The sequence below is a fragment of the Triturus cristatus genome, chromosome 4_1 (genome assembly GCF_964204655.1).
Source record: "Triturus cristatus chromosome 4_1, aTriCri1.1, whole genome shotgun sequence".
NCBI lineage: Eukaryota > Metazoa > Chordata > Amphibia > Caudata > Salamandridae > Triturus > Triturus cristatus.
The window spans coordinates 1,261,294,131-1,261,321,153 of record NC_140585.1 but is presented as its reverse complement, the minus strand read 5'-3'; the positions used below and the strand labels follow the sequence as shown (position 1 = coordinate 1,261,321,153).

The 27,023-nt window shown below is 45.9% G+C and overlaps 1 protein-coding gene across 7 annotated transcripts in view; it reads right to left on the bottom strand.

Moving 5' to 3' along the window:
- The window catches only part of COPZ1 (coat protein complex I subunit zeta 1), a 906,679-nt gene that overhangs the window by 17,516 nt on the left and 862,140 nt on the right, over positions 1-27,023 (bottom strand). For all 7 annotated transcript variants that reach the window (XM_085654740.1, XM_085654737.1, XM_085654738.1 and 4 more), the window contains one exon: positions 17,387-17,442. In XM_085654740.1, coding sequence (XP_085510866.1) covers positions 17,387-17,442 — 56 coding nt within the window. The remainder of the gene's footprint in view (positions 1-17,386; positions 17,443-27,023) is intronic.

Sequence of the window (27,023 nt, the reverse complement as noted above, 5' to 3'; positions counted from 1 at the left end):
ATCCAGGGAGTCAGGCAATGGGAATTCCAAACCTCCGATTGAGCCAAATTTGATTGCTGTGTGTTGTTTTCCTTTCCTATATTTTGTACTGTTAATCCTATTTTGCTTGTTTTGAATTTCACAGATGTCTTTGTTTAATAGATTCTGCTTTTCTCCTCTTCAAGGTGGTGTCCTTTTAGCTGATGCCCACTTGTGGTAAAAAGCCACTATTCATCCGTTGTTTATTAGCACCTTTTTGTTGCTTTACTTTGCAAACCTTCTTTCTTAATAAGTCGGCATAGTGACCTAATTTGAAGGTCGTCCTCATCATCCGTGCAGCTTCCATTACATTAAGGTGGCAACTTCAGCCCATTTGCAACATTGCGACTGGTTGCAGTGTGGGGCCTAAGCCAAGGTCTTTTGCAGCAGGATCTCACAGGAAATAAATCGAGGTACTTGGCGCTAGCGGAGGCCACACCCAGAGCCCTCTTCGCCCAGTCAATGTGCTTTGGGTCCTGTGGACACAGGGGCCTCGAGCAGTAGTTTGAGGTCAAGCACTGCGTCCACATTTGGCTATGTATGATTTTGTGGGTATTATGCAGCCAAATGTACAAGTTACTTATCTTCTGTAACGATGTATCTGATAGAGACGATTCTAGCCGCAGATTCCTTAACGTAGAACTATCCCCAGGCGTGAGACTGGATCCAGAAAATCTATGCGCGCCGGGGGCAGCACCACGTGAATCCGCCCGGACGTCGTTCGCGGACATGACGTCAGCGCGGTCACATAAGTTCCACCCCGGCGCTCGGACGTCAGTTTTCTTCAGAGAACTTTTTCGCGCCACAACGCGGAGCCATCACAAACAAAACTGTGAGAGTATGGAAACAGTGTGCAAAAAAGCAGTGAAACAGAAAGGGAAAAGTCGAATGGTGAGGAACAGCACCAGTAGGGACCGTGCCAGGCACTGTCACTGAAAGTCATGGAAGGGAAAGAGCAGAGCACCTCTCTGAGAAGCAACCCTGCAAGCAAAAGCGATATCCCCCCTGGAGGGAGGAAACAACATGTGAAAAATGTCACGACAGGTGACAGAAAGTCTGCAGCCACAACCATAACAGTGAAGGGCAACAAGTCTGGAACAGAGGAGGAACGACATATTACCCCAAGACAGCATCATCAAGGAGTGTTGTATCCCCTGTAAAGAGCAAAGAGTATGAGTAGGCCCAACACTGGAATAACCAGAGTGTGAAGAGGAGGACGTACACATGAACCTACTTTCCAGTCACCAGAAAGGAAGGAGGGAACAAATAAACAGAATGAAACATCCCGCCAGGGAGATAGTGAAAGAGGGCACTCGCAGCATACATAGCCACCCGGAGGGAGGCAAGTGCAAAAGACCGAGCTGAAGGTCCTCGCAGAATGGGGAGGAAGGGCAGGCCGTGAAGGAATCTGCAGCTAGAATCGTCTCTACCAGATACATCGTTACCGAAGGTAAGCAACTTGTACATCTGATAGAGACTACTAGCCGCAGATTCCTTAACGTAGAATAGATACCCTAGCCATACCCAGAGGGGAGGAGGATCTGCGAGAGAACCTTCACCAGCGTGGAAGAACACAGGGCCCCAACAGGGGATGTGTCAGCGTGGAAACACAGGGTCCTAACAGGAGATGTTGCAGGGGGACAGGAAGGACGGCCCAGCCCCCATCAAGCAGAAGTAATCAAGAACAAGGAGAAAGGAAGGCCAGGATACCACAAGCCGACCCGAGGGGCAAAGGGCATCCGCCAGAAAACCCGGAGGGACAGACAGCACCAAGAAAGTACCAAGGAAAAAAAGAACCACCCGCAAAATCCAAGGAGAAGGAGTGGAAACGGAGGCAGAGCCCGCCGCAGGAGAACACACACAGCGAAGGTAACAGCTGAACGGCATCAACCCCAAGGCAGAGGACAAGGCAGGAACGGCCCCGCAGCCGAGAAGCGCAAATGTGAGCTCCAGCAAAGCAAGGGACAGGAGCACACGGGTACACTCCGAGACCCACGGAGGCGGACCATAACGACCAGGCGTGCGCAGCCGGTAAACACTACGAAGTAGTGTGCCCAGAACAACCCGAGCTCACAACTAAGACAGAGGTTAGGGAACCCCAGAACAAGCCCCAGAGAAAGACCGGGCCAATGGCATAACCCGTCCCACGAAGAGAAGTGGGACCGGCCAGAAGATAAGAGACGATAGCTGTCAACCAGAACACAGGGGAACACCAGGAAGAACCTAGCCCTCCCGGAACACAAGGCATAGGACCATGCTGAAATGTCGGCTACACCACAACAACGCAGTAGACAACATGACAAAGGGCAGTCTGGCGATCCAGAGGCTGAAGAGGGCAGGCAAGCCCTGAAGAAAATAAAAGGGGGGAGGGGGGGGGGGGGGGAGAACACCATTGGACACTGAGCAGGACAGAACCTGGAGCAGCGCAAGCTGCACTAAGGCGGGAGAGAACAAAGAGAGAGAGAGACAGAGACCGCACCAAGTGGTATACAGTGACGGCAGGAACCGCGAGGAACCTGAGAAGGTATCCACACCCGCCCAGCTTAGGACAGAGCTATACAAAAGCCTACCAGTACCCCACCTAGGGTATGACACGTCCCAAAACAAAGGAACACCTCTTAGGGAAACCCACAGCAGAGGTCAAGAACATAAAAGACCCGCGGGCAGCACCACAGGCGGTTTCCAATCAGCCGAAAAATACACAGATGGTCCAAACTGAGGACCAATATGGCTGCACCAGCAGCCAAAAAACACACGCCCCAAAAACTGAAGGGCTGAACCAGCAGCCAAAAAGCACAGAGGGGCCAACTTAAGGACCCTGAAGGCATCCCAAGCCATACACAGCACACACACGGGCCAACCGAAACACTAGGCCCAAAGAGAAAGGTGGGATAACGCCTCCCATAAAGCACCGAAGGACCGACATCGGAAGCTTACGGAGGGGGAGGAGGATGGACCCCGCAAGAGGTCGTTGAATGGTGGAGTCCGCGTGGTTGTTAAATAAAAGAACCCCATCAAAGGGCAGGTCAACAAGACGCTCCCCAATATTCTCCGGAAAGACGCTATCCCGCAGCCAAGCATGGCGGCGGAGGGCCACAGAACTCGCCATTTAATTAGGAAACAAGGAAACCCTACCCACAAGGAGCCTGGGTATTATGTGTTGTAAGGAAACAATGGCTCGTGTGGATTAATACTTGCTAATATAATATAGAATACATGATAATAATCCAAAAAAGAAAAAGGATTAAATGTGGTGTCAGAAAGAAAAGCACAGCCATACACATTAGATCTTTTGTAGAATTTTTTTTTCTCTTTTTATATTTGTAATAAAAAAGGTTTTAGGGGAAGTGGACACAAATTCACAATGCAAATTAACAATATTTATACAAATTTCAAAGAGTGTCCCAGTGTCGAAAGAATGATTCGCCTTTCACGTCAACGGCGTTTCGACCCTATGACAAATAGACGGTCTCGTCAGGACAGTCTAATATAGGGACACCTGGTCGTCAGATGATATGTAACGTGTTTATATGCAGTGTCACCGTGCTCAATGTACGGACCGTACCAAGCAGACTGAACTTCGTTCTCCTGCTGCAGCACAACACGGGAGATTCGTACACCCGTAAGCATCCGAGAGAGTCGATAGAACTCCTTGAACAAAAGCGACAGCTATCAAGCAGTTCGCGTATGTGGTTCCCGTTCGTTATTCTCTGAAATCAGATTCTCACGCTAAGTACAATCAACACTAGATCTCCAACCATTGGGCTACTGCCTCTTCGTGAGTCTCTTCTCACAGGGCACCCGGCTGGGCCCTTGTGAGTATTTTATTTCACATTGAGCACGGTGACACTGCATATAAACACGTTACATATCATCTATGACGACCAGGTGTCCCTATATTAGACTGTCCTGACGAGACCCTCTATTTGTCATAGGGTCGAAACGCCGTTGACGTGAAAGGCGAATCATTCTTTCGACACTTAGAATGACTGAGTGTTGATAATTGGATTTATTAATTGTTTATGATTGCCTTTGTAATGAAAAATTGAAACCTTTCTGTATGTTGCACTTTGTTACTTTCTTTTGCTTAGGTTAATTTTTCACTGGGACACTCTTTGAAATTTGTATAAATATTGTTAATTTGCATTGTGAATTTGTGTCCACTACCCCTAAAATCTTTTTTATCACAAATATAAAAAGAGAAAAAAAAATTCTACAAAAGATCTAAAGTGTATGGCTGTGCTTTTCTTTCTGACACCACATTTAATCCTTTTTCTTTTTTGGATTATTATCATGTATTATATATTATATTAGCAAGTATTAATCCACACGAGCCATTGTTTCCTTACAACACAGAACTCGCCATAGCGCGGGCGAGAGAATCAGAAACATCCAAGGCCGAACGGAGAATAAAGGCAGCTAACTCCCGACCATCCAGCACATAGTGCCGCACATCAGCGCAGACACCCTCATGGGAGGTACGAGACAGAAGGGAATCCGCGGAATCCCCTAGGACGGAAGTAACCCTGGCTAACACAGTGTGTTGAGCGCTCGCAGAGCAGCACTAGTGGAAGCAAACAAGTTACGGCCCCAGGAGTCCAACCACCGGGCCTCCCGTGACGGAGGGAGCAACACTGAAGGCAAGGAAGGAAAAGCAGTCTGCAGGACAGGGCCCTGGGCAGATACGTGGGAGGAAAGGCAGACTGGGTCGTGCAGGGTAGGGCGGTGGAGGAGCGGCTGAGGCACCGGATCCCCCGTAGCAGGACGCCCCCAGGCTCCCAAAAGAGAGTTGTGGAGCGAAGCTTCAAATGGAAGAAGTAGCTCCCCTCCACCAGAGCCCTGGTGGAGAACCTCCGACAAATGGTCCGTAGGGAGTGGAGCGACGGGGTTGCCCATTTGCAAAACGCTTGGGGCCTTGGAAATTGCCCGGACAAAGGCTACACTCGCCTCCGTAGGGCGTCGTGGGGGACAGAGCAACTCTTCCGTAGACGAAGGCTGCAAGCTAAGCCGCCCGTCCCAGAGCCCCGCAAGAGGAAGAAACGGCCAGCCCCTGTAGGATGGAAGACCCATGGACGAGTGAGGGGCCTGAGGGGTCTCCGGAGAAGGCGGAGAAGCCTGCGGGGCAATCAACAGTGAGGTGCGAGAGAGCAGGTCCGGAGGTTGTGGCCGCAGAGACGGCGTAGAACCCGCCCTGGAAGGCGCCGGGCAAAAGGCAACGATGCGGTGCCCAGTCTCCGGTGAAGAGGAGACAAGGAGTTGACAACCCTCCGGAGAGGAAGGGACCTCCGGGAAAGAGTCGACGATCCGACGTCGGGACGGCGCCTTGGAGTCCGCCATAGGCACCGGCGTGACCTCATCCGGCGCCGAAGCGTCCACCAGGGGTGCCGAGTTGACCACCACCACCACATGCCTCCGAGGAGAAAGGGGCAGGGTCGGAGCTGAAGCGGCCAATGACCGGCGCCAAAAGGCGCCAGCTCTACCTCCGACGAGGCAGCCGCCTGCGCAGAGGACCGAGGGGGACTCGGGGAGGCGCCCCCGGGTCCCGGATTCTACCCATGGCGCCGCCGGGGAGGAAAGCTGTCGGCACCGGAAAGGCGTTGGCTCGGCCTCCGGTAGGACAGCCGCCTGCCCGGAGGACCGAGAGGGACTCTGGGACGAACCGTGAGTCCTGGCGACCGCCTGCGACGCCACCGTGAACCCCGCTGGGCTTTGCGGTGAGGCAGGGACGCCATGGGTCGAAGAGGGGAACCCTGTAGGGCCGCACCCAGAGGACACCACACCTCCTAAACCGGAAGCCGAACTGGTCGGCTCTGGCGAGTCTGCAGGAGGCCCCGCACAGGGCGAGAGAGTCGCGGACGTCACAGGGAGAGCAAGAGGAGGAGGGCCAAAAGAAGCCTGCAGAGCCGCAGCGTAGGCCTTCATTTGGGCCCTCGTCGCCCCAACGCCAGGAAACGGCGGATAGGGTGGCGACGGCCGAGGGCGCACGGCCCGAGAGGGACCCGCGCCCTCTGCAGAAGGAGGACAGGGCCTGGTGACAAGCTGCAGGACTTACTGGCAGGCGAGCGACGCCCATGGGACCTCGGTGAAGGCCGATGCCGCAGTCTGAATCGGCGGCTTCTGGCTTCCGAGGTAGGGGAAGGACGCTGTGACAAAACCGATCTGGACATGCGGGCGAAAGCAATTTCATCCGGTGCTCCCGCCGGGACTTCGGCTTAAGATGCTGACAAGCGTCGCAGTCCGTAGAATCATGGTGCTCTCCCAAACACCACATACAAATAGGGTGAGGGTCCTTCGCCGACATGCGACGCATACACGAAGTACACGTCTTGAATCCTGAGGGCATTGCACACTGTTCCCAACGCAAAGGCGTTAAAACAGGTCAAGGGAACTGGAAGGATTCAACTACGCTTGGCTTGGATCTTGAAGTTCAGGATCAATATATTAGTTTATAGGTTAATTAAACAGCATACACAGCACAGCTCACCGGCTGATGCTCTTCAAACTCAAGGTTCCATGCTATGTCATCAATGACCACATACATTCTAAAGTAAACATCAATTCCTTACATATCGTCCCCCTTTTAACATATTAAAAATTAGAAATAATAAAAAAACTAAACAAGGATTATAACGCTATACATTGCATAGAGGAGAAAAATAACAAACATAACGATAAATACATTGTTAATCCTAGACTTTACAAACATCACACATACTTCTCATGGTACCATTTCATTTTCTAAAATTACCACATTACGCTTGACCTCTTTCACTTTGTAGGGATCAGAATATTTACTCTGACGTTTACAAACAAACCCTCTTAGCTTGACAACCACCCAATCTCCAGGTTTAACACAACAACGCTTCACCCTGTTCCTTTTATTATAATACTCCATGTTTTTTATTTGTGATCTTAAAACATTCCTTTGGATCTCTGCCCGATCCACTCTGACATTAGTTACCACTCCACTCAGCCACATCGGACATTCTTTTACTCCAGGATTTCTCCCTTTTAAGGAGACGAAAGGAGAAACTCCTGTCGTTGAATGAGGACTAGTCCTATGTGTCCACAACATCCTTATTAACTCTCTCTTCCATGGAAGATGATTAGCAAGGGACAATTGTATGTTGTCCATCACCAATCGATTTACTCTTTCTACCTGCCCATTGGCTTGGGGTCAAAAAAGTGCCACTTTATCATGCTGCACTCCTATGGCAGATAAATAATGCTTCATCTCCCTAGACACAAATTGTTACCCCATTATCCGAAATAATTTTCTTGGGCACGCCTTCCTCCACAAAAACTTCTTCCAAGAACTCAATAATGTGTGAAGTCTTCACTTCACCCACATCTTTGAAAACAAACCATTTGGTATGATAATCTACCAAAATTAAATTAAATCTGCTTTTCGATCCTAACCTTGCTATAGGTCCCAAAATATTGATGGCTAATTTTTCCCAAGGTTTTTCTGGAAAACTTACAATATCCAATGGGGTTTCTCTAACCATTTTTGTTTTATCGCTTTTAGCACATATTGAGCAGTTCTTAACCTTTTCCTCAACATCCCGATCCATACCTGGCCACCAGTATGATTGTCTGATTTTCCTTTTTACAACACCACGACCCAAATGACTCTCATGGACAATATCGAGAATCCTACCTCTAATACCTACTGGAGGTATTAATTGATTCCTCCTCATCAATTTTCCATCAATTATACTCAATTCTTCCTTGACTTTGAAGTATTCATGTAATTCAGTATTCATTTCACAACTTTCGTCCCATCCATGTACAACCTTTTCCTCAACTACATCCATCCCAAGATCTTCTCCTCTGGCAGCCATCCATTCTTCAGGCTTTATAGCCATCTCACCATTGACAAATATTCTACTACTAGAAACTTCACCACTGTCTTCAGGTACTCTTGATAAAAAAAAAACGCAATCACATTTTTTATGCCTCTCACAAATTCAATCTCAAAATTATAGTCCATTACTGATAGTAACCATCTCGATATGGGTGGAGTGACATTTCCCTCCAGTCCTCTACCACCTTTGAAAATGAATGTCAATGGTTTGTGATCCGTTCTTAATCTGAAAGGAATTCCCCAGACATAGAACCTGAATCTGTCGATTCCCCAACAAAAAGCTAAAGCTTCTCTTTCAATTACAGAATACTAAGATTCCGCTCCTTGCAGCCTCCTAGATGCAAAGCCGATTATGTTTTCAACACCATCTTTAACCTGTGTAAGGACTGCACCAATTCCCACTTTACTAGCATCCGTTGTTACATATGTTCTTGCTGTAACATCACAATGCCTTAGTGTTGGAGCATGACTAATACTTTCTTTTATACATAAGAATGCCTTCTCACACTCACTACACCAGACATATTCAGCTCCTTTTTTTTTTTTTTTAACAATTTCCTCAATGGTTCCACAATTTCAGTAAATCCTTTTATACATTCAGCACAGTATTCTGCTAAACCCAAGAATGATTTTAATTCATCCTTGGTACGTGGTCTACTTGCCTTTTCAATTGCAGTGACAATACTTTTCTTTGGAGTTATCCCTTTAGCATGTATAGTATGCCCAAGATAAGTCACCTCATTCTTCCCGATTTGGCACTTTTCTTTTTTTATTGTCATTCCATGTTTGCGTAACCTCAACATCACCTCATTAAACAATGTATCATGTTCAGAAAGACCCTTTCCTAGAATTAATATATCATCCTGAAAACACAATACATGATTGAGATCTCCAAAAATGTTCATTATTCTCTGAAACACTGCAGACGCCGAGGCTAGGCCAAACGGCATCCTCTTGTAACGAAAAGACCCTAAAGGTGTCACAAAAGATGTTAAATGCCTTGATTCATCATGCAAATCCACCTGATGGTAAGCGGACGACATATCCAGAACACTGAAAACGACCACACCACCATTCATCGTCAACATTTCAGATATATTAGGAAGCGGATGCCTATCCACCCAAATTGCTTTGTTTAAATCGCGAAGGTCAATGCATAAACACATTTTTCCTTCAGCCCTGGGCGCTACGACAATTGGTGCCAACCATTCAGAGGCTTTAATAGGTTCGATAATTTCTTGTTCTAATAATTTGTCTAACTCTACTTTTAAGAGATCTTTCATGGCATTAGGGACATTCCTCACTCTATGTATCACAGGTTTTGCTCCCTTCTTCAATATTATTTTATGTGAGTACCCTTTTAACAATCCCAATTTATCAGAGGATACATCTGGATATTTGTCAATCAGATCCTCACTTTCTGTAACCTCAACTTCTTTTATCTCCTCACGCACAGATAACATCACAGGCTCGGGGGCATTAGGATTTATGAGTATTCCTAGGGAGCGTTGGTGACGCCAACCCAATAGATTGGAACCATAATCACTAATGTATACTCTGCCATACACCTTCATACCTTTGAAGTCGATGGTTAACCATCTCATACCCAAAATTTCAATTTTCTTTCCAGCGTATCCTACAGCTTTTATGTCCGATTTGAGTAGTGAGTTGATATCCCAACTAACTTCAAATACTTCTTTTGATATTAAAGTAAATAAGCTTCCAGAATCTACTAACACTCGTATGGGCACACCTTCAAGAAGTACTTGACAATGGGGTTTCTCTAAATTGTCAGTACGCTCTACTTTCACCCCATCAGGGCTCTGACTTATTACACATTTCCCCCCTCGTACTTGTCCATCTACCATAGAAATAATCTGTACTGTAGAAATTAGTTCTTGACCATCATCACATGAATCTATCATTTGTGATTCAACTTGTTGAATTTGTTTGGTATTCGTAAACTCCATTTTAGTTTTACACATTTTCGCAAGATGACCCCTTTTGCCACATTTCCTGCAAATGGAGCTTCTCGCAGCACACCTAGTACTGGATGCAATATGCCCCGGAGCACCACAACAAAAGCACTTTATCTCTCTCCAATCACCACTAGACTGTCTAACCTGAACGTCATTTTTTGGTTTGGATTCTGTTTCCACTTTCAAGTTGCTTTTTTCTTTACTTTGTACAGTTCCTACCTCAGCAACCAGAGTTTCCTTTTTTTCACCACTTAAACTATCAATTTCTTTCAGCCATACTGCTGTGTGCTCCATTACTTTAGCAATCTTGATAGTTTCATCTAAATTAGGATCTTTCATTAACAACCTTTCTTTAATTTTTTTGTTATTTGTGCATCTAACTATTTGATCCCTAATAAAGGAATCAGTCAACTGCTCAAATTGACATGACCAAGACTGACCCCTTAAGGTGGCGACATAAGATGCTATATCTTCATCTTGCTTCTGCGCTCTAGAGAAGAATTTGTGTCGTTCTAATACTAAATTTCTTTTAGGAGTGAATTGGATCTCAAGCATTTGCATAGACATATCATACACACTGTTTGGTTGTCCATCACCCATGCTCAAAGACACTTCAGGCAAATCCTCATAAATCCTCCTTCCTTCAATCCCAAGATGGTGAAGTAATATTGCTTGTCGCCTAAGAGGTCCGTAACGGTCACCACCAATTGCTAAAAGATAAGTTGCAAAGAGTTTCTTCCACTGTTTTCAAGGTACAGGTGGTTCACCAGGCGATGACAGAAAAGGTGGAGGTGAAGACATAGGTTAATCACCCATGATGAGGCAACAAAACAAGCTAAAATAATTACTTAAAATAATAATATAATATAATAAACTAACATAAAAAATTGAAAACAAGAAATTTGCTTTCCAATATTTCTTATTCTTTCATTTTATGCCCTTCCTGCTTCCTGCAGACTTTATTTTATACAGAATAAGGTTCATTCCTCTAATTTTCCCATTTTCTGAATGGCCCTTTCCTCTAATCCATTTCCTTCCTTGTACTTTCTTTAGTTCGTCAGACGATAAGAAAGGCTGCTGTTTGTCAGGATAGGATATATGCGCGCCAATTGAAATTGCCGATTGAAATCACAATTCCCTTGAGATTACAGATTCAGGTCGAGTGCTTGCACAAGGTAAGTCAAGAGTGCTCCGTGTGAGGAGCGCTGCGTGTGATGAGTGCTTCATGTAATTTTGACGTTTGCTCATTTTCAGGCAAAGCGCTCATTTAGACGGAAGTTAAACATCAATCCGCATATACCGTGTGCTTCGAAACAACATTCATGTGTGAACTTCATGCGCTCGAATCGCTTAATTCGCCGCTCATTTTATTAGCCGTTAACGATATGGTGATTCACGATGCGCATGTTTGGATTAAACTTATTTGTGCTTTGTTGATGTGTTTGTAGAGGCTTAGATTTATGCACGATGTACATACACATATGCGGTGAGGTGTACGCGCTGAAGTACTTGCGCTGTTTCACGCATTGAGGTACACGCGCTGAAATACTCGCACTGTCTCACGCGGTACACGCTGCGGTACACGCGCTGTAGTACTCACTCTGCCTCACACGCTGAACTATACAACACTTGCGCTGTAAGTCGCGTAGTTAACAGTGAAATCAATGATGTAGCGATATAGTGATTAATGATATAAGGAAGAATGTCTCAGATATTCAGTTGTTTCTCTGAAGTACTATGAAGTTCACTTGCCTGAGTTTTGTAGTCCATATATTTTCCAAGGGTGAAGATGCTGATGTCTATCCCTTGCACAGCCTTGACTTCCTCAATTTTCCTTTCTTCTCTTTTTCTTGTAGCCTCTTTAACTCGTCGCCAATTTAAAGATTCAACTACGCTTGGATCTTGAAGTTCAGGATCAATTTATCAGTTTATAGGTTAATTAAACAGCATCTCCAGCACAGCACACCAGCTGTTGCTCTTCAAACTCTAGGTTCCATGCTATGTCATCAATGACCACATACATTCTAAAGTAAACATCAAATCCTTACAGGAACTCACTCCGGATCCGCGTTGCACGCGGAAAAGATGGAAACTGACGTCAGCGCGCCGGGGTGGTACTTATGTGACCTCGCTGACGTCACGTCCGCGGACGACGTCAGGGCGGAATCACGTGGTGCTGCACCCGGCAAAATTTTCCAGATCCAGTCTCACGCCCGGGGATAATTCTACGTTAAGGAATCTGCGGCTAGTAGTCTCCATCAGATATTAGGGTCATGAAATAAGAGCGCCTGTTGTGGTTGGGGTCCACATACTGCTCTCAGAGACTGTTGCACAAGGCCAGAGGCAGTGCACAGCAGGTCCTGGGGCATGAGTGCTGGATGCAGTGGAACTTTGATCCCAGAAACCAAATGACACCAACCTTGCCAACATGAGAACTTCGGTAAGAATAAGCCCTTGCCTATGGTTTGGAATAAAACCTCTCAATAGTTTTTAAGGTGTGTGCTACAAAAATGTGTCATTGGGAAGGAGTTCCTTTTCAAAACCGTGTCTCACACAAAGCTCCTCTGACTCTTGGAATGTGTAGTCTTATATTAATACTGAGCAGGAGACAGACAATCCCTGCAATAAATTGCTTCCTACCACATGGCTTACAAGGAGTTCGGCACGTGTGGAATCTGAGACTAGTACTCCAAAAGATTAAAATATAATGTTTGCAAAATGTGGCATGAATGAGTCAGGATAGTAACAAAACGTTGCACATTTGCCTAAGGAGCCACAGTTACAATGGAGACCATCAAAGAAACAAAGGGTAAAGGTTTTCAGTCCCTCAGTGTCCAGTCTCCTCATTCCTAAAGTCTGGGTGCGATGTGACCAAGCAGACTTCTCGCTGGACTGCTGAATTACTCTTGCTTACAATCGTTAAGTGCAATGGTCCTTACTATTATAATGCCTATACAGAGAGGAGAGGTGACGCTTAATGAGCCCCTTAGTGCCCAGCGAAATGGAGCACCAACCCCCTTGCAAACAAACCCAGTGCAAGGGGATGCCGGTTTCCGTAGGTGCCATATATTAAAAATCACTTGTAATGCACCTCTAAGCAAGCTCATTTGAACAAACTCTTGTATATCTTTCTGACTTAGCCAGATTGTTGGACTATCTAGATATCTGTGGAAAAGTCTCAAGGATGAATAGAGGACCCCAAAGAGCCGGTACCACCTCTTAATTCACCTCTGACAGAGACGAGACTTGAAAATCCCAGAAATCAGTGGACTAATTCGTAATAGCTCTCGCACTAGGAAAGCACAAGGATATGGGATGCTGGTCCACAAGCACTTAGAGTACCTGCGAGGTTGAGCCTTGTAAACAGGTTATGAACACACACTGTTAATCTAGGCCTGTTCCGTTGTACGGGAGCAAGGAATTGTCAATGAGAATGAGATTCACCCCAATGACCTCCCGACCAAAAAAAAAAAAAAAAGATGATTGGAAGCAAATTGCAAACGTTTTCAAGGAGCTCTCAATGGCAAGGATGATGTGCACAAAGTACGTGAGGGGCCTTGTGCCTAGGTGGTATAAAGGAAAGGATCCAGTTTTCAATTTTTTTCAAGAAATAGACCGTTTTAGGTCGAGCCTGCAGGACCGCGCTATGGCACCAATCTGTTTTTGGGGGGAAAACTCTCCAAAAGAAGTCTTTTAGCTCCCGATTACTTCCCATTCATTAGAAAATTGGAATGTTGGGTGCTCCATTGAAGACAATGGAGTGCTCCGCGCTTCTAATTGCTGGTTAAAGCCTGGAGCTCGAACATTCCAGCTGTTCCTGTGAATAAAGGCCTCATGCAGCACAAGGGGATTTCAATCATTTCTGTGACCTCTGTGAGGCCTTTGTTGAAAAAAATTGAACATTTCATCTAGGGGCAGAATGTTCTAATAGCCTTAAAGCCCTTCGCAGCGAGGTCTATGGCCATTAAATGCCTGCCTCCTTGTGACAAGCCCGAGCCGAAGTGCGCCTGTAATGGCCGATATAGCCTGTTGCGGCGGGCTATAAGGCTATATTAGCACGCTTATCACTCTTCTGTGGCATTCTTATTCAGCAGCCCGGGCAATGCCGTCACTTCCTTTTGTTCATGTAGAGAATGGCCCAAGTACAGATTAGTTTAGCTTAGTTAGTCTGCCTCCGCCTCTCGTACTGCGATTACGATACTTTTCTTTTTAAATTTTTTGCATTACTAAATAGTGCAAAATCGTCCCGACTGGAAGTTATGGGATGCTTTACATGAGCATTAGTTACATTACACAAGTTCACATACATTTTAATTTTTAAAGGCAGGGAAGATATGCAAAAAGATGCACTTCTCTGCTGCGGATGCACATTCTTTCTCAATTTACGTTTCAGTCCTAAATCCTTTGTGCTTCAAGTGTCCATCACTTACTTTGTAAAATACTTCTACTCATCATGAGCGTGTTCAGGGCCGGCTTTAGGGCAGTGCGACTGGTGCGGTCGCACTGGGCGCTGACCTGTGGAGGGGGGCGCTGTGACCTCAGGGGGGCACTGTGTTTAGTAATATCCTATGATGGGAGGGATAAGGGGCACTTTTGCAGGTGCTAGGGAGAGAATCCGAAGAGGTGGTCATGGGATGTGGGGGTGCCAAAAGTGATCGTCGCAGAGGGCGCTATCAGCGCTAAAGACGGCCCTGAGCGTGTTACTAGCTAAAAATTCTCTGGATATAGTGCCCTGTAGGTTTCAGTGTTCTTTTCACGCAGAGTAGTTCATAACGAAGGCACATATTCAAACTTGTTGCCCGTCAACACAAATTACGCTTTTTGCATGCTCAAGTGATTGTCAGTGATTCGACTTAAGGCGGCGAGCTCTTGATGCAATTTGTTGAAGATTCACCCACTCTTCTCACGTCAGAGGTGTCAAGAAATGCATCTTAGGGCCTGTGTGGACACCAACTCAAGGTGCTTCCTCTGTTTTGCACCTTCCCCATTTAATTCTCTTGCTAATGAGAAGGTGCGTCATTTCTCTGCATTGGCTGGAAACATGCCATGCCCTGGGGGCTCCAGGGTACGTAGCGGCCCACTCACACTGACTTACCAACTGCAGATTATGTGACCCCCTCTAATCCAATGGTTCGGCCCAGGTTAAAGTCACATCAATCTTTCGCTCCTCTCTGGCAGGTAAAATAAGGAATGGATGCCACAGATTCAGGCGGTTATCGTAGATAGTGAAGCCTCTTAGAAGAAGGTGACTTGCTACGTTAAGTGATGTCTGTAAACTACAAAGCATGTACTTTGCAGCACTAAATAATTACAATGCTAGTATTGGTGAAACAGTTCAGCTTTCTGTCACAGAATTATCATGCACTCACCCACTTCTATTCTGACTTGCAAGGGAGGAGCCGCAGACTCATGCTATATTTTTCGGTGTTTTGGCTTTGGGCCTCCAAATACTTTTGTGCCACACACGTTCCTCCGGCATTTAACACTCTAAGAAGCATAAAGTGGAGAGAAGGCTTAATCCTTCAGGTATACAGAGCCACATAAACCCTCTCTTCCAGTGCTTAATTTGTTAAATAAATAAATAAGTGCCAGTGCTCTCGTTAGGAGGCCATCGCAGCTCGCATCACACTGACACTACCAGCGCTGGCAGTGAAAGTACCTACACAACTACTTATCAACACACACCTAAAAGTGTGACAGTTCAGACAAGGCCCCTAAAGCTACAAGAATAGCTTGGGCAAAAGGTATTAATTATTTGTAATGAGTAATCAATTGGTAAACAACATATGTTGTGCTCCTCTCTAATTTAAATAAACTGCGCCACCATGTGGCAGGCTGTCCATAAGTGCCAGTGTTGACAATTAAGTACCGGTGCCGAGCACTGAAAACCACCAGCTCGAATTAATAACTACTCTTTTCCAATTGACTCACGCTTACTTATAAAACCTACAGTTAACAATAGATAAATCCTTCATTCAGCCAATATGATCACAGATCATGAATACACATAGTTATTTATATAGTTACGCACATTCGGAACAGGCTTCGGCTGGCCTTAATTTATTATCACTTGTATCTAAGCCCTCTCACCAAGCCAATCCCTTATTCTGAACACACGGCAGGAGGTGACCTCTGACCCCTACTGCATTCAAGTATGGGAGACAAGCAGCCTAGGTCCAAAACTTAAACACCAGGAAGAATGTCAGCCATGCAGTCATCAGCACGGTTTCATTGTCAGGGTCCTTAATGATTTTATACAATATGTATCTCCTCCTAACCCTGCCACCCCACCATCGCCTTCTTCGTTTATCTCTCCCCTCCCTCCGCCTGCTCATATTTTTGCTGCTGCAGTCCCTCGCCCCATGCCCTGCCTTTCATGTCTTAACCCTGATTTTTCGCTATTATGCACCTATCTCACACATTTGTAGTCTCTCATTCCCTTTGTTACACTTCTCTTTCTGTACCCTACTTTACTTCCCATTACTCTGTTCTCTCTCAAGCCCTACTTATCCTCTTTAATTTGATTTCTCTCTCTTACCCGAACTCTTTCCCTCTCTTTATTCTGACCTCCTCTTTCTTGGTCTCTACTCTCCTCCCCTCTACCTTCATCTCTATCCTGGACCCTACTCTGATGCCCCCTTCCGCTCTTTACTGCCATCTACTTTGCTTTCTTTTCCAGTCCTCTCCTCCCCATTTTTCTGCATTCTCAGGCCGGGGAGGGAATTCAAATCAAATCTATGAAGGATCCAATGAGAGCAAAACCACTATCTCTACTCCTGTGGATGGGCATTGCAGCTCTTGCCATTCCCATTACATCGATCAGGCAAATGCATTTTACCCTACTTTACTATACTACGCTCCAGAGGGAGGACGTTATTGCACTTTTTACTTCAGTTGTCAAAAAGTGCAATTATTGCCATCTGTAATCGAACGGCTGTGCCCTACGACAGTTATTGCCTTTTCGATTGTAATGGTTAGGCACAGCTCTGATTGCCTTAAATACTTCAACTTTTGGTGTACAATGTAGTTTATACAATTGCAGCAGCCAAACAATTCAGCTAGTTATAATTGTAGAGGCTAAGGTTATATGTTCTGCCAGAGTGGAAGGAAACACATTGCGATCACATTGGAAATGACTGGTGGAGAAATGGTGGTGTCCAGATATGTTTCACTTCTGCGCTTGCCATCAGATATCAGAAACTACTACCTCTTTTGAGTAACTGTAAAAATGTTGCTTACAGTGAAGCTCTGCCACCCTACTCCCTCAGGGTAAAATCCACAGAATGTAATATGCATACCACGCACACGGTTGGGGATGGGTCATGCTTGGTTCCACAGTCTTCACCACACTTTCACCAACATGCATTGAACAACAATACACAGTCATGCAATCCGCGCCCTGCCAATTGTGAAGTCTCCTGATCAGCCTCCACCCACCACTAAAGGCCAAGGGGGGTTGGGGGGGGGGGGGGGGGACGGGGTGCCGTTAACAAGCAGCTGCTTCAAGCGCGGTAGGTCATACCTTAGCATCTGGCTCAGGGAGTCAAACAGGCAATTCAAGACCGCCATCAGCATTAACTACAAGGAAAGGGAGGCAATAAAGAGAACAGAAATAAGTGACAGAATAAGAAAGAGTTTCTTTAACATTGGCACAGATAAACAGTTTCACTTGTACATTCGAAGCTATCTGGAAGAATCAGTTGCGTTTGTTCTTAAATAAGAAGTGAACTGATAACATACTACTTGAAAGTTCTTGACTGCATGAGGAACCTTTTCGCTTTACATGATATAATTTATCTCCAGCTGTTTTTAAACCTTTTTCAGGAAAGTAAGGTGATAATATAAGACTTCTTTACCTCCCACCTATGTTTAAATACACTGGAGGTGTGTGTGTGTTTTTTTTAAGTAATTAATTCATAGCGCAGATCACTGGTAGCTTTTTTTCCTCAGTTGACACGTCGCATCAATTTTCTTTAAGGAGAGGTTATATTCTGTGAAGTTTGGCCTTGTGAGGGAGGGGAATGGACAGCCAATGTACCAGTGTCCCCTGGAAGGACATTTTTAAGGCAAGTAGTCTGTGGGGAAATGTATTTATCAGGTCCAACACCTCTCTCGTACCACTCAAAATGACTTATCCTCCTAGTATAACCTTGATCAGAACTACATATAGAACAGAAATTCACATCCTTTGCTTATGCACACAGGAGCAGAATCTTAGGTGTAACCTACAGCCTTACCTCGGTGTGCTCATTGCAAGGAGCCACAGTTTCTCACGGGGACCAAAGCATGAATATATTCTACTCCTACTTCAGAAAAACCGAGTGAAAAACTTCCCCCGCGTGTTCACTCATCTTTTCCTCTTTTCACACAAGCAATGGTTGGCCTTTACCTTAACATCCAGGTTTTCTATCCATCCACGCATTACAAAGATGGGAGTGCAAAACATCCTAACAGCATTACAGCCTCTCACCCTCCACTCACAGGGAGTTTGTATAAAAAATATATCGTTAAAGCTGGAATGCGGAGGTAGTTATTTCATTCAAGTGGGCTCAAAGAAAGCAAGGCCTATAGTATGGCCTCAAATGGGACCCATTCAATCAGAGCACCACCAAATGTTGACCACACCACCAATTTTTGACCAATCATACAATGTTCACTGTTCCACCCTATTGCTTGAATTGGTGGCCCCCACACCGAAGACTGCAAGCACAAGTAAACTTAACATCCACAACGAGGAAGTGCCCTTTTAAGTAAAAAAAAAAAATACTCTTTCCATCCCAACCTCAATCCTCTAAAACAAATACAAATCGCAGCCCTCTGTTTCCATCTTACACTAAACTCCGGTATTGCGGAGTGTCAGGGCCATCACTTTAAAGGTTAATGTAAAAAAGGAGTCACTTTCACAGCACATGCATCTCTTTATTCAGGCAAAACCCTCCCTGATTCCTGCGTACAGAGATAACCTTTCAAAAGGATATAGGTACAGAGACAGGACAACTTCCTCCCTGCTAAAGATTGGTTTCCACCCAATTCGTTAAGACGTCTGACTTCCATTCCGAATGCGGTCATTTTGTACACCCATTTTCACATCTACCTGAACTGAAAACCACTAGCTCTTATTTTATGCAGCTTTTATAAATGAGATCTCAACTGCATGCCCTCCTCCTCCACCTCACAAATCCAGCCTATGTCGACGCACTACAGTGCAAACAAGTTTCTGTTTTCTGAGTAGTCAACCAGCACTGTGAAACTGCTATTTTTCTTGTCAGTTTGCCGTGTGTCCTAGACCTTCCAGAGGGAGTGCTCAGTGCAAGACGAAAAATAATCTTTCTAGTGGATATTCTTTCTACATGCAGATTCTACATCTGTAGAATAATAATCAGTGCCAGACTGGATCCAGAAAACTTCAAAAGTAACAAGGTCACCAGAAGACAGTGTTGAACTCCATCAGTGACGTCCCAGAGGCCATAAAGCACCCACCCTGGCACATTGATGTCAGCTTCCCTCCATTTTATCCAAGCCTTCGCGGCAAGAATGCCGACTGACGTCGATGAAGGACTGCAGTACCAGAATAGTGTAAGATGGGAACACATCCATCAAACGGGGAGGCAGGCGTGTCAAAGATGGAATCTGCAGGCAGATAGAGTATGCATCAGAAAGATAGTTACCACAGGTAAGTAACTTTTACTTCCCATGGATAATTCTACCTGCAGATTACTCAACTGCAGAACAGATTTCACAGCAATACCCTGCCCAGGAGGAGGGCTAATGGATGGTTAGACAAAGAAACCCTGCAAGACAGACATAGCAAAGTGTCCATCCCTACTCACCTCTAAATCCAGGCAGTAGCATTTTGGAAAGGTGTGCAAGGAAGCCCACGTTTCCGCTTTGCAGATCTCTGCAATCAGGACTCCCTGAGCATGTGCATAAGTGGTTGATTTAAGCAATGGTGGAATGGAGTCAAATTCCTGCAGGATTCTCCTTCTAGGTCAAGGTGTAGCAGATCTTGATGCAGGGGATGATCCACTGAGATACAATTCTCTCCTCTACGCCTTACCTTTTTTGACACTACAGTAGCCAACAAAGATGGTCATCTGACCAGAATTCCTTGTTAACTGCCTGCCAAAGATCCAATCAATGCAACTGCTCCTCCTCTCTCGTAGGACGGAAAAGAGCGACCACCTTGGTTCACAATCCCAACATATATGGAAAGAAGGTGGAGAAAGCGGGGGGGGGGCAGGTATGGGGCTGTAACTCATTGACCCCTCTAGCAGAAATTATAGGAACCAATAACAGTTTTGAGGGTCGACATATTACAGGTACAACTGTGAAGGGGCTCACATGGAGCCCCTGTCCAAAAAATGAGAACCAGATTCAACTGCCATTGAGGAAAAAGACTGGTAAGGCCCTTAAGGAAATGCATGACAACAGGGTATTTAAACAGGCAGGGCTTTTCCAGCAGATAGAGGAAAGCAGACAAGGCAGCTAAATAACCCATTACAGTGGCGATGGCAAATCATCTCTGAGCAAGGGAAAGTGCAAATTGTAGCACTTGAGATCATTTGGCCGGCAAAGGATCTCCACCATTTTCTGCCCACTATGCAACAAAGTTGCCCAACCTGCTGGAATAAGCAGACTTAGTGGAGGGGCGACATGCAGGCAAGAGGACATCTACCAACTCCAATGGCAGCTAAAAGGAGCTCAGTTGTCCATGCTCAATCTCCAAGTAAGTAGGTGGTGCCTTGAAGGTTAAGGGGCAGAACCATTAGTTCTCCCACCCATCTCGGATAGAAGGGCTGGCCTTAGTGAAAGGCGATGCTAGAGATATGAGGAGAAGCGCAGAATGTCCCCAAACCACACCCTTCTCGGGCAATGCGAATGACTTGGGCCCAGTTTTGGCAAATCATGTGAACTTGAGGAATCAAGGGTATGGGGTAAATGTGTAATGCAGTTTAACGTTCAACCTCAACTGAAATGCGGCCCCCAAGGATCCCCTCAACAGATACTGGAGAGCACAGAACTCATGGCACAGAGCATTTTTCGGGAAGGCGAATAAGGCCAATTGAGGACTGGGCGAAAATATCCTGGACTATCTCCGGAAGAAGATGCCACTCATGATCTGCAAGGTAACACCAGTTTAGGCTGTCTGCACTGACATTCAGAGACCCCACTAGGGGATTGGCAAGGAGCCAGATCTCTTGGGAGAATGTACTAGACCAGAGTCTCAAACCTTCCAGGCAAAAGGAAATGAGACCGTACTCCCCCTTGCTTGTTGGAGTACCTCATCGCAGCTGTGTTGTCCATTGAGCTGGAGGTCTCGACCGACAATGGAGGGAAAGAATACAATGAGCACCAGCCAAATTACACTCGTTCCAGCAGATCGATGTGAAACATCCGCTCTTCTGGAGACCAGAGGCCCCTGATCTCCAGGTGGGCCCCTCACCCTAGGGTGGGCCATCCATCACTACCAAGTGTAGTCCATTACTAGTCAAGTTGGAGAAGTGATTCCATCCCATTAGTTAGGTTTACCTCATTTCCACACGAAGCCACTTTCACCGAAGTGCTCTGGGAGATCACAATGGAGTCTGACATTTTCCCACGTACTGGAGCCACTGACTGCAAAGGCACCATTGCAGAGCCCTCATGTGCCAACATGCATGACTAGGAGGATGCAGGAACCATGCAAATCTAGAAAGCGCAGGACTCTTAAGACTGGGACTCTAACTCCTTGTTTAAAGGAAGGAACCATCTCCTGATGTCTCAGATTCTCTGTGATGGAGGAAAGGTGCAGAGAATGGAGGTGTCAAGTACCAGCTCTATGAACTGAAGTCATTGGGAGAGCCACTGGTGAGGTATGGGCTCATTGATCGAAAAGCCCCGGTTAGACAGCAGAGACGCCCTGTTGACTTCAGATGGCACAACTCCATCTGCAGCAAGCTTACTTTTAAGAGACAGTTATCTAGGTACGGGAATATGGGGATACCAGACAGTCCGAGATGGAATTTAACACTGCCATCATCTTCATGAAGACTTAAGGTGCTGATGTAAAGCCAAAGGGTAGTACTGCAAATTGGTAGTGCACCACAAATCACGTGTACTTCCAATGAGACCGCAGGATAGGGATGTGGAAGTACACACAATGCTGGTCCAAACACACCATCCAGGTCCCAAGTTCCAACACCAATAGAACTTGAGTTAGGGTCTTCATCTTGAAATGTTCCTTTTTGAGGAAGTTCAGGTTCCAGAGATCCAGGATAAGATGCAGACAGGCGTTGTTCTAGGACACCAGAAAGTAACGAGTAAAAACCATGGCCCTTTTCCGTCTCAATAACTAACTCCATCTCTACTTTGAGGAGGAGAGCTGCGACCTCCTCATGTAGAACGGCTAATGGTCGGGAGGGGAAAGGAGGTCAAGAGGTGGAGAGGAAGAGGAACAGGTGGTGGAACCTGAAGGAAGGGAAGTTTGCATTCCTTTTCTACGCATGAAGCAAAAGGAGCAATTGATGGACGGAATGCTGAACAATGAAAAACACTCAACCCCAGTCATTAAGATCTGGGTTTAATCCATCGTTCTTCTGCTCACCACACCACCCCAGTTTGGACCCAGCCATATGCATATCAGTCTTGACCCTGTTCCTCATGGGAACAGTCCAGCCCGAACTGCCAAGCCAGGTCCTCCCTGGATCAAAAAACAAGCATCCTGGGACTGGTTTCGGGGCATCACCCCTCATCAGCCAGGCTAGGAGGAATCCAGTGGTGCACTGAGCACAGGACCCACGTCTGAACATTCCCTTTCCACTTAGGGTGACAAAAGCAATAGGAACAATGGATGGACGGAATGCTGAACAATGCAAACATTTACCCCCAGTCACAAAGATATGGGTTTAATCCATCGTTCTTTTGCTCACCACACCACATTTGAAGCACCCTCTGGTCCAAACTAATTGCCTTTGAGGCTGGAAGAAAAGAGGACACAGACCCCCTACAGGATCTGTGTGTGCTTGGGGAAGTGAACTAGGCCTTGTGGTGCCTTTGAGGACGAGGAGGATGGTTGTAAGCTGGACCCAAGTCCATTACCTCTACCACTGCCTCTCTAATGTTAGAGAGGATTCTTCTGTAGTGCAGGGGTGAACTACTGGGTGCGAAAGGAGAAACATCATCCAAAGCTACGAAAGCAGCAAAAAGACCAGAAGTCCTTCGTCGAAGGCGGAAGTTGAAGGCTCAAAGTCCTAGCTGTGGCTTTAAATACCTTAAACTGCTCCAGCGCCAAGTCGACCTTGCCTTCAAACAAGAAGATACCATTGAAGGGGAGAACAACCAGGTTAGCCTGGACAGATGAAAAATTGGACCTCCTAAGCCAAGTGTGGCCTCGTACCTGTCAGGAAGTAGCCATGGCTCTGGTGATGGAGTCTGCGGTGTCCAACCCAGATTTAATAATATGCTGGCGATGTTCTCTTGAAAATGCTCTATCATGTCGGCGGGAACATGAGGGATAATCATTAGAGTCATGTCCCACAGGTTGTTGTAAGAGCAGGCAAGAAGGCAGTTAACTTGGGGACTTCAAGGGTATACTCCCTACAAAAAAGACCTTCTTGCCCCACTCTTCCAAACATGTTGACTTCCAGTCAAAAGGGACTGTAGGGAAGGCCTCCCCGATTGTGTCCCGAAACAGGACGCCTGGATGGCCAAGCTCTCTGGCAAAGGGTGAGTGCAAAAGAAGGTGGGATCGCTAGGAGTGGAGCGATAACAGTAGGCAACAAGCAGACTGACTGCCGGATTTGAGGATGGCTTCTCCCATGACAGGTTCCAATAAGGACTCATTGAAGGAGGGGATAAGGGGTTGCAAATTGGCTGAGGGAAGGAGAACCTCAGTGAAAAAGTTTCCTTGCTTCCTTCATTGACAACTGTAATTCCAACACCTCTGCAGCCTTTAGCATGACTTTGTGCAAAGAGACAACCTTTGGTGTTGGTGCTCAAGGTGGGGAGTCTGAGGATTCATAGCCAACTCAGGTATGCTGTCCAAACCACTGGCTGAAGACAGGCCTTGAAATCAAAGGGCATCCTGATCAGGGTCACCATTGGGGCAATAGTCCACAGGGTAAGAACCTGTGGCGAATATTTAATGTAGATGTGTCTTATAAGCCTCCTCTTCAAAGAAGCCTTTGGGCTGCTGCGCGAGAGTGAATCGGAAGCTTGTCATCGGGCTGCGCTGCCAGCAGTTTCGTATTAGGCGCCAGATGAGGTGGAAGTTGTGGTGGAGGTGGCAGTCCACAGCATCAGCTGCGGAGCCAACAAGAGGAGCGCGGAGTCAAAGAAATGTAACAAAGGCATTGGTTCCAGTGGTGCTGTGCCGAAGGGCATCGACTGAAAAGGCATGAACAGTAGCAGACACAATGAAGCTGTGGGGCCCAAAGGGGCATCAAATGGTGCTGAAGCTATGGTCAAGACAGAATACATCATGTTCAGGAACGCTGCCGGGTATATTCCTGGAATTAGGAAATCTGGAAAGGCTGACATCGGAGGTTTGACAGATGGATGAGCTGCCACTAAAGACTGATAATGGAGGTCTGCCAGAGTCGGGTCCACAGAAGGAGCAGCCCTGTGCCGGGATCTGCCGGCGTCAAGTTTACAAGCTCCGGTTCTGAGAAAAGTCATGTGGTAGATAGAGCGATGAGGAGACTTATCATTAGACCACTGCTTCACCTCCCTATGATTTCTCTTCTTCTTGGCCAACGATATAGATGGAAAGTGGAAACAGTGCCGGGAATGCTTCTGCCATTTGTGTTTGTCCTTGGCTAGGGCCATGAAGCGTTTGGCCTCCTGCTCCTTAAGGGCCTTAAGATGCATGTTGAGGCATGAGGAGCAGGTTTTCAAATTTTAATCCAAGTCCAAGCACCACAAACAGATGGCATGGAGTTCCGTAATGGATATCTTTCCCTCAAAGTCCTGCCCAGGGTTTAAACCCATACTTCTTGGGAGGAGAAATGTGCATTTTTTTTTAAGTTGGTAAGTAAATCACTCCGAGTGAAACTACGGATCCACGTCGAAGGTGTGGAAAAATGGAACGAACATTAATGCACTAGGGTGGTCGCTTTAAGGCCTTGTGACGTCGCCTGTCGTCACTTCTGGCAGTAACGGACTCCAACGCCCTCTAATGGCGACCGTATTGCTATGAAGTTCTCTGGATCCAGTCTGACGACTGGGGATTGTTCTACAGGTGAGGAATCTGCAGGGAGAAGTATACATCAGAAACAGAGGACTTTACCACTACCTCCGAACACCTAGAACTCAATTGATCAAAAAAGGTCTACCATCCCACCATCTGGCCCAGAAGCTCTGTGCACCACTTGCCATGTCGACACAAGTGAGAAACAAAGAACTTCCATTTATCCCTGGTCCTCCCAAGGAACAATCACAATACGTTCCTTCTACACCATGAGAACTCTAAGATGAATCTTCTCCCAAGTACGTTTAGCACAGACCGATGCTGCCATCTCCCTCTTCTTGCCTTGTGTTGAATAGTTAAACTGACTCAACCTAAGGGCCCTGCTCTTTTTATTGTGGCAAATGCGAAGCATTCTCTACATAGAAGCAAGACAATCTGTGAACATTATCTCTGTGACCAAATCTCATCTGTCCTAGAAGCGCTCTACTGGCTTACCCATGAATGACACTAACCATTCACAACTCTGCAATAACCAAGTGCCCATCTATGGCAAGGGGCCATCCTTCATCCAAATAAGGTTACATAGCGATGAACAGAAAATATTCCTACACTCAAGACTCGCACCCCAGCTGACCATCACTGCATGCAAGAATAAAAATGGCTACTTTGTACAAATATTACATTGAAATCATTACTTACCTGTAACACTCTGTTTGCAGCATGCATGGCTATGGAATCACATGCTGTGCACACTCCTGAAATCTAGTGTTTGGCTCAGAATGTTTTAAGTGGTTTTATTTTGAACGAGGAGCTTTGGTTTAGAGTTAACTCATGGTACATACCCTGAAACCCACAGGACACAATCTCCACCTTAAATTGTAGGAGTATGTGTGGCAAACCAAAGGGAACAGTGTCTGTCTACTAGAGAAAGCACTACAAATAGTGAAGTGCACATACGTTTAGAATGTGTCCACATGTGTTTTATTATGCTTGCATCGGGAATGTGAATCTACAGGCCATAAAATGAATGTTATAGATAAATAACTATTTCCGGTTACAGCATGTGCAGCTAGACTAAAAAGCAGTTTCCAAACGCCTAATGCAGAGACTTGTGAGCAGAGGAAGAATACACCGAAACAGAGTTTTAATACTGTTTGACCAGCCAACAACTCTTATCTGGAATGTCCACAAAACAGTGTTTACTGACTGTGTGGACAGAAGACCACGTGGTAGTCTTACAAATATCTGATAACGCAATGTCCTAGCAATGCCACTGTGTCATCTTTTTTGAGAGTTGATTGTGCCCAATGTGCGACACTTAGGGTACCTCTTGCTTTGGACTAACATATCTAGACGCATCTAAATATATATCTTCCCAAACAAGCTTTGGAGGGCTGCTAACATATGGCAGTGCAAATACAACAAACGCGTTTTACGAATGGGCTGAGACCAGTTAACATAGTACATGAGGGCTTGTTGCCTATAGTACTTGTATAATGCCTTATCTGCTAGAGATTGTGGATTTCAGAAAGAGGTTAGTTGTATAACCTGATTAACAAGAAATGGCAATACCACCTCCAGCAAGAAAATACAGTGTGTGCATGTCAGGTTCCAAATCACAAGATTGAGCAGCTTGAGGCTCAGACGCAGTAAAGGTTGCTGATTTTGACAGACTATGTTGGGACCATCAAAAAAAGTGTAATAGCTGCTTGAAGCATTTTTACACTACATAAGGAATCGGTGGCACTGGGGAAATTTAGTAAGCAAATATCTGTCACCAATGGATTCATAGGGCACTTCCTAGGGACCCTGGAGGCAAGCTCAGGAATTTAACATTCTTTTGCGTGGCAAACAAGTCCACTGTTTGATACTGCAAGTTTAACTCCCAATTCAGAGTCTCCTACTGCTTAGGACATCATCAAAGTCATTTTCCATCCCTGGTAGGTACTTTGTCAACATGTAGATATGATGACAATGCCCCATACTACATCTA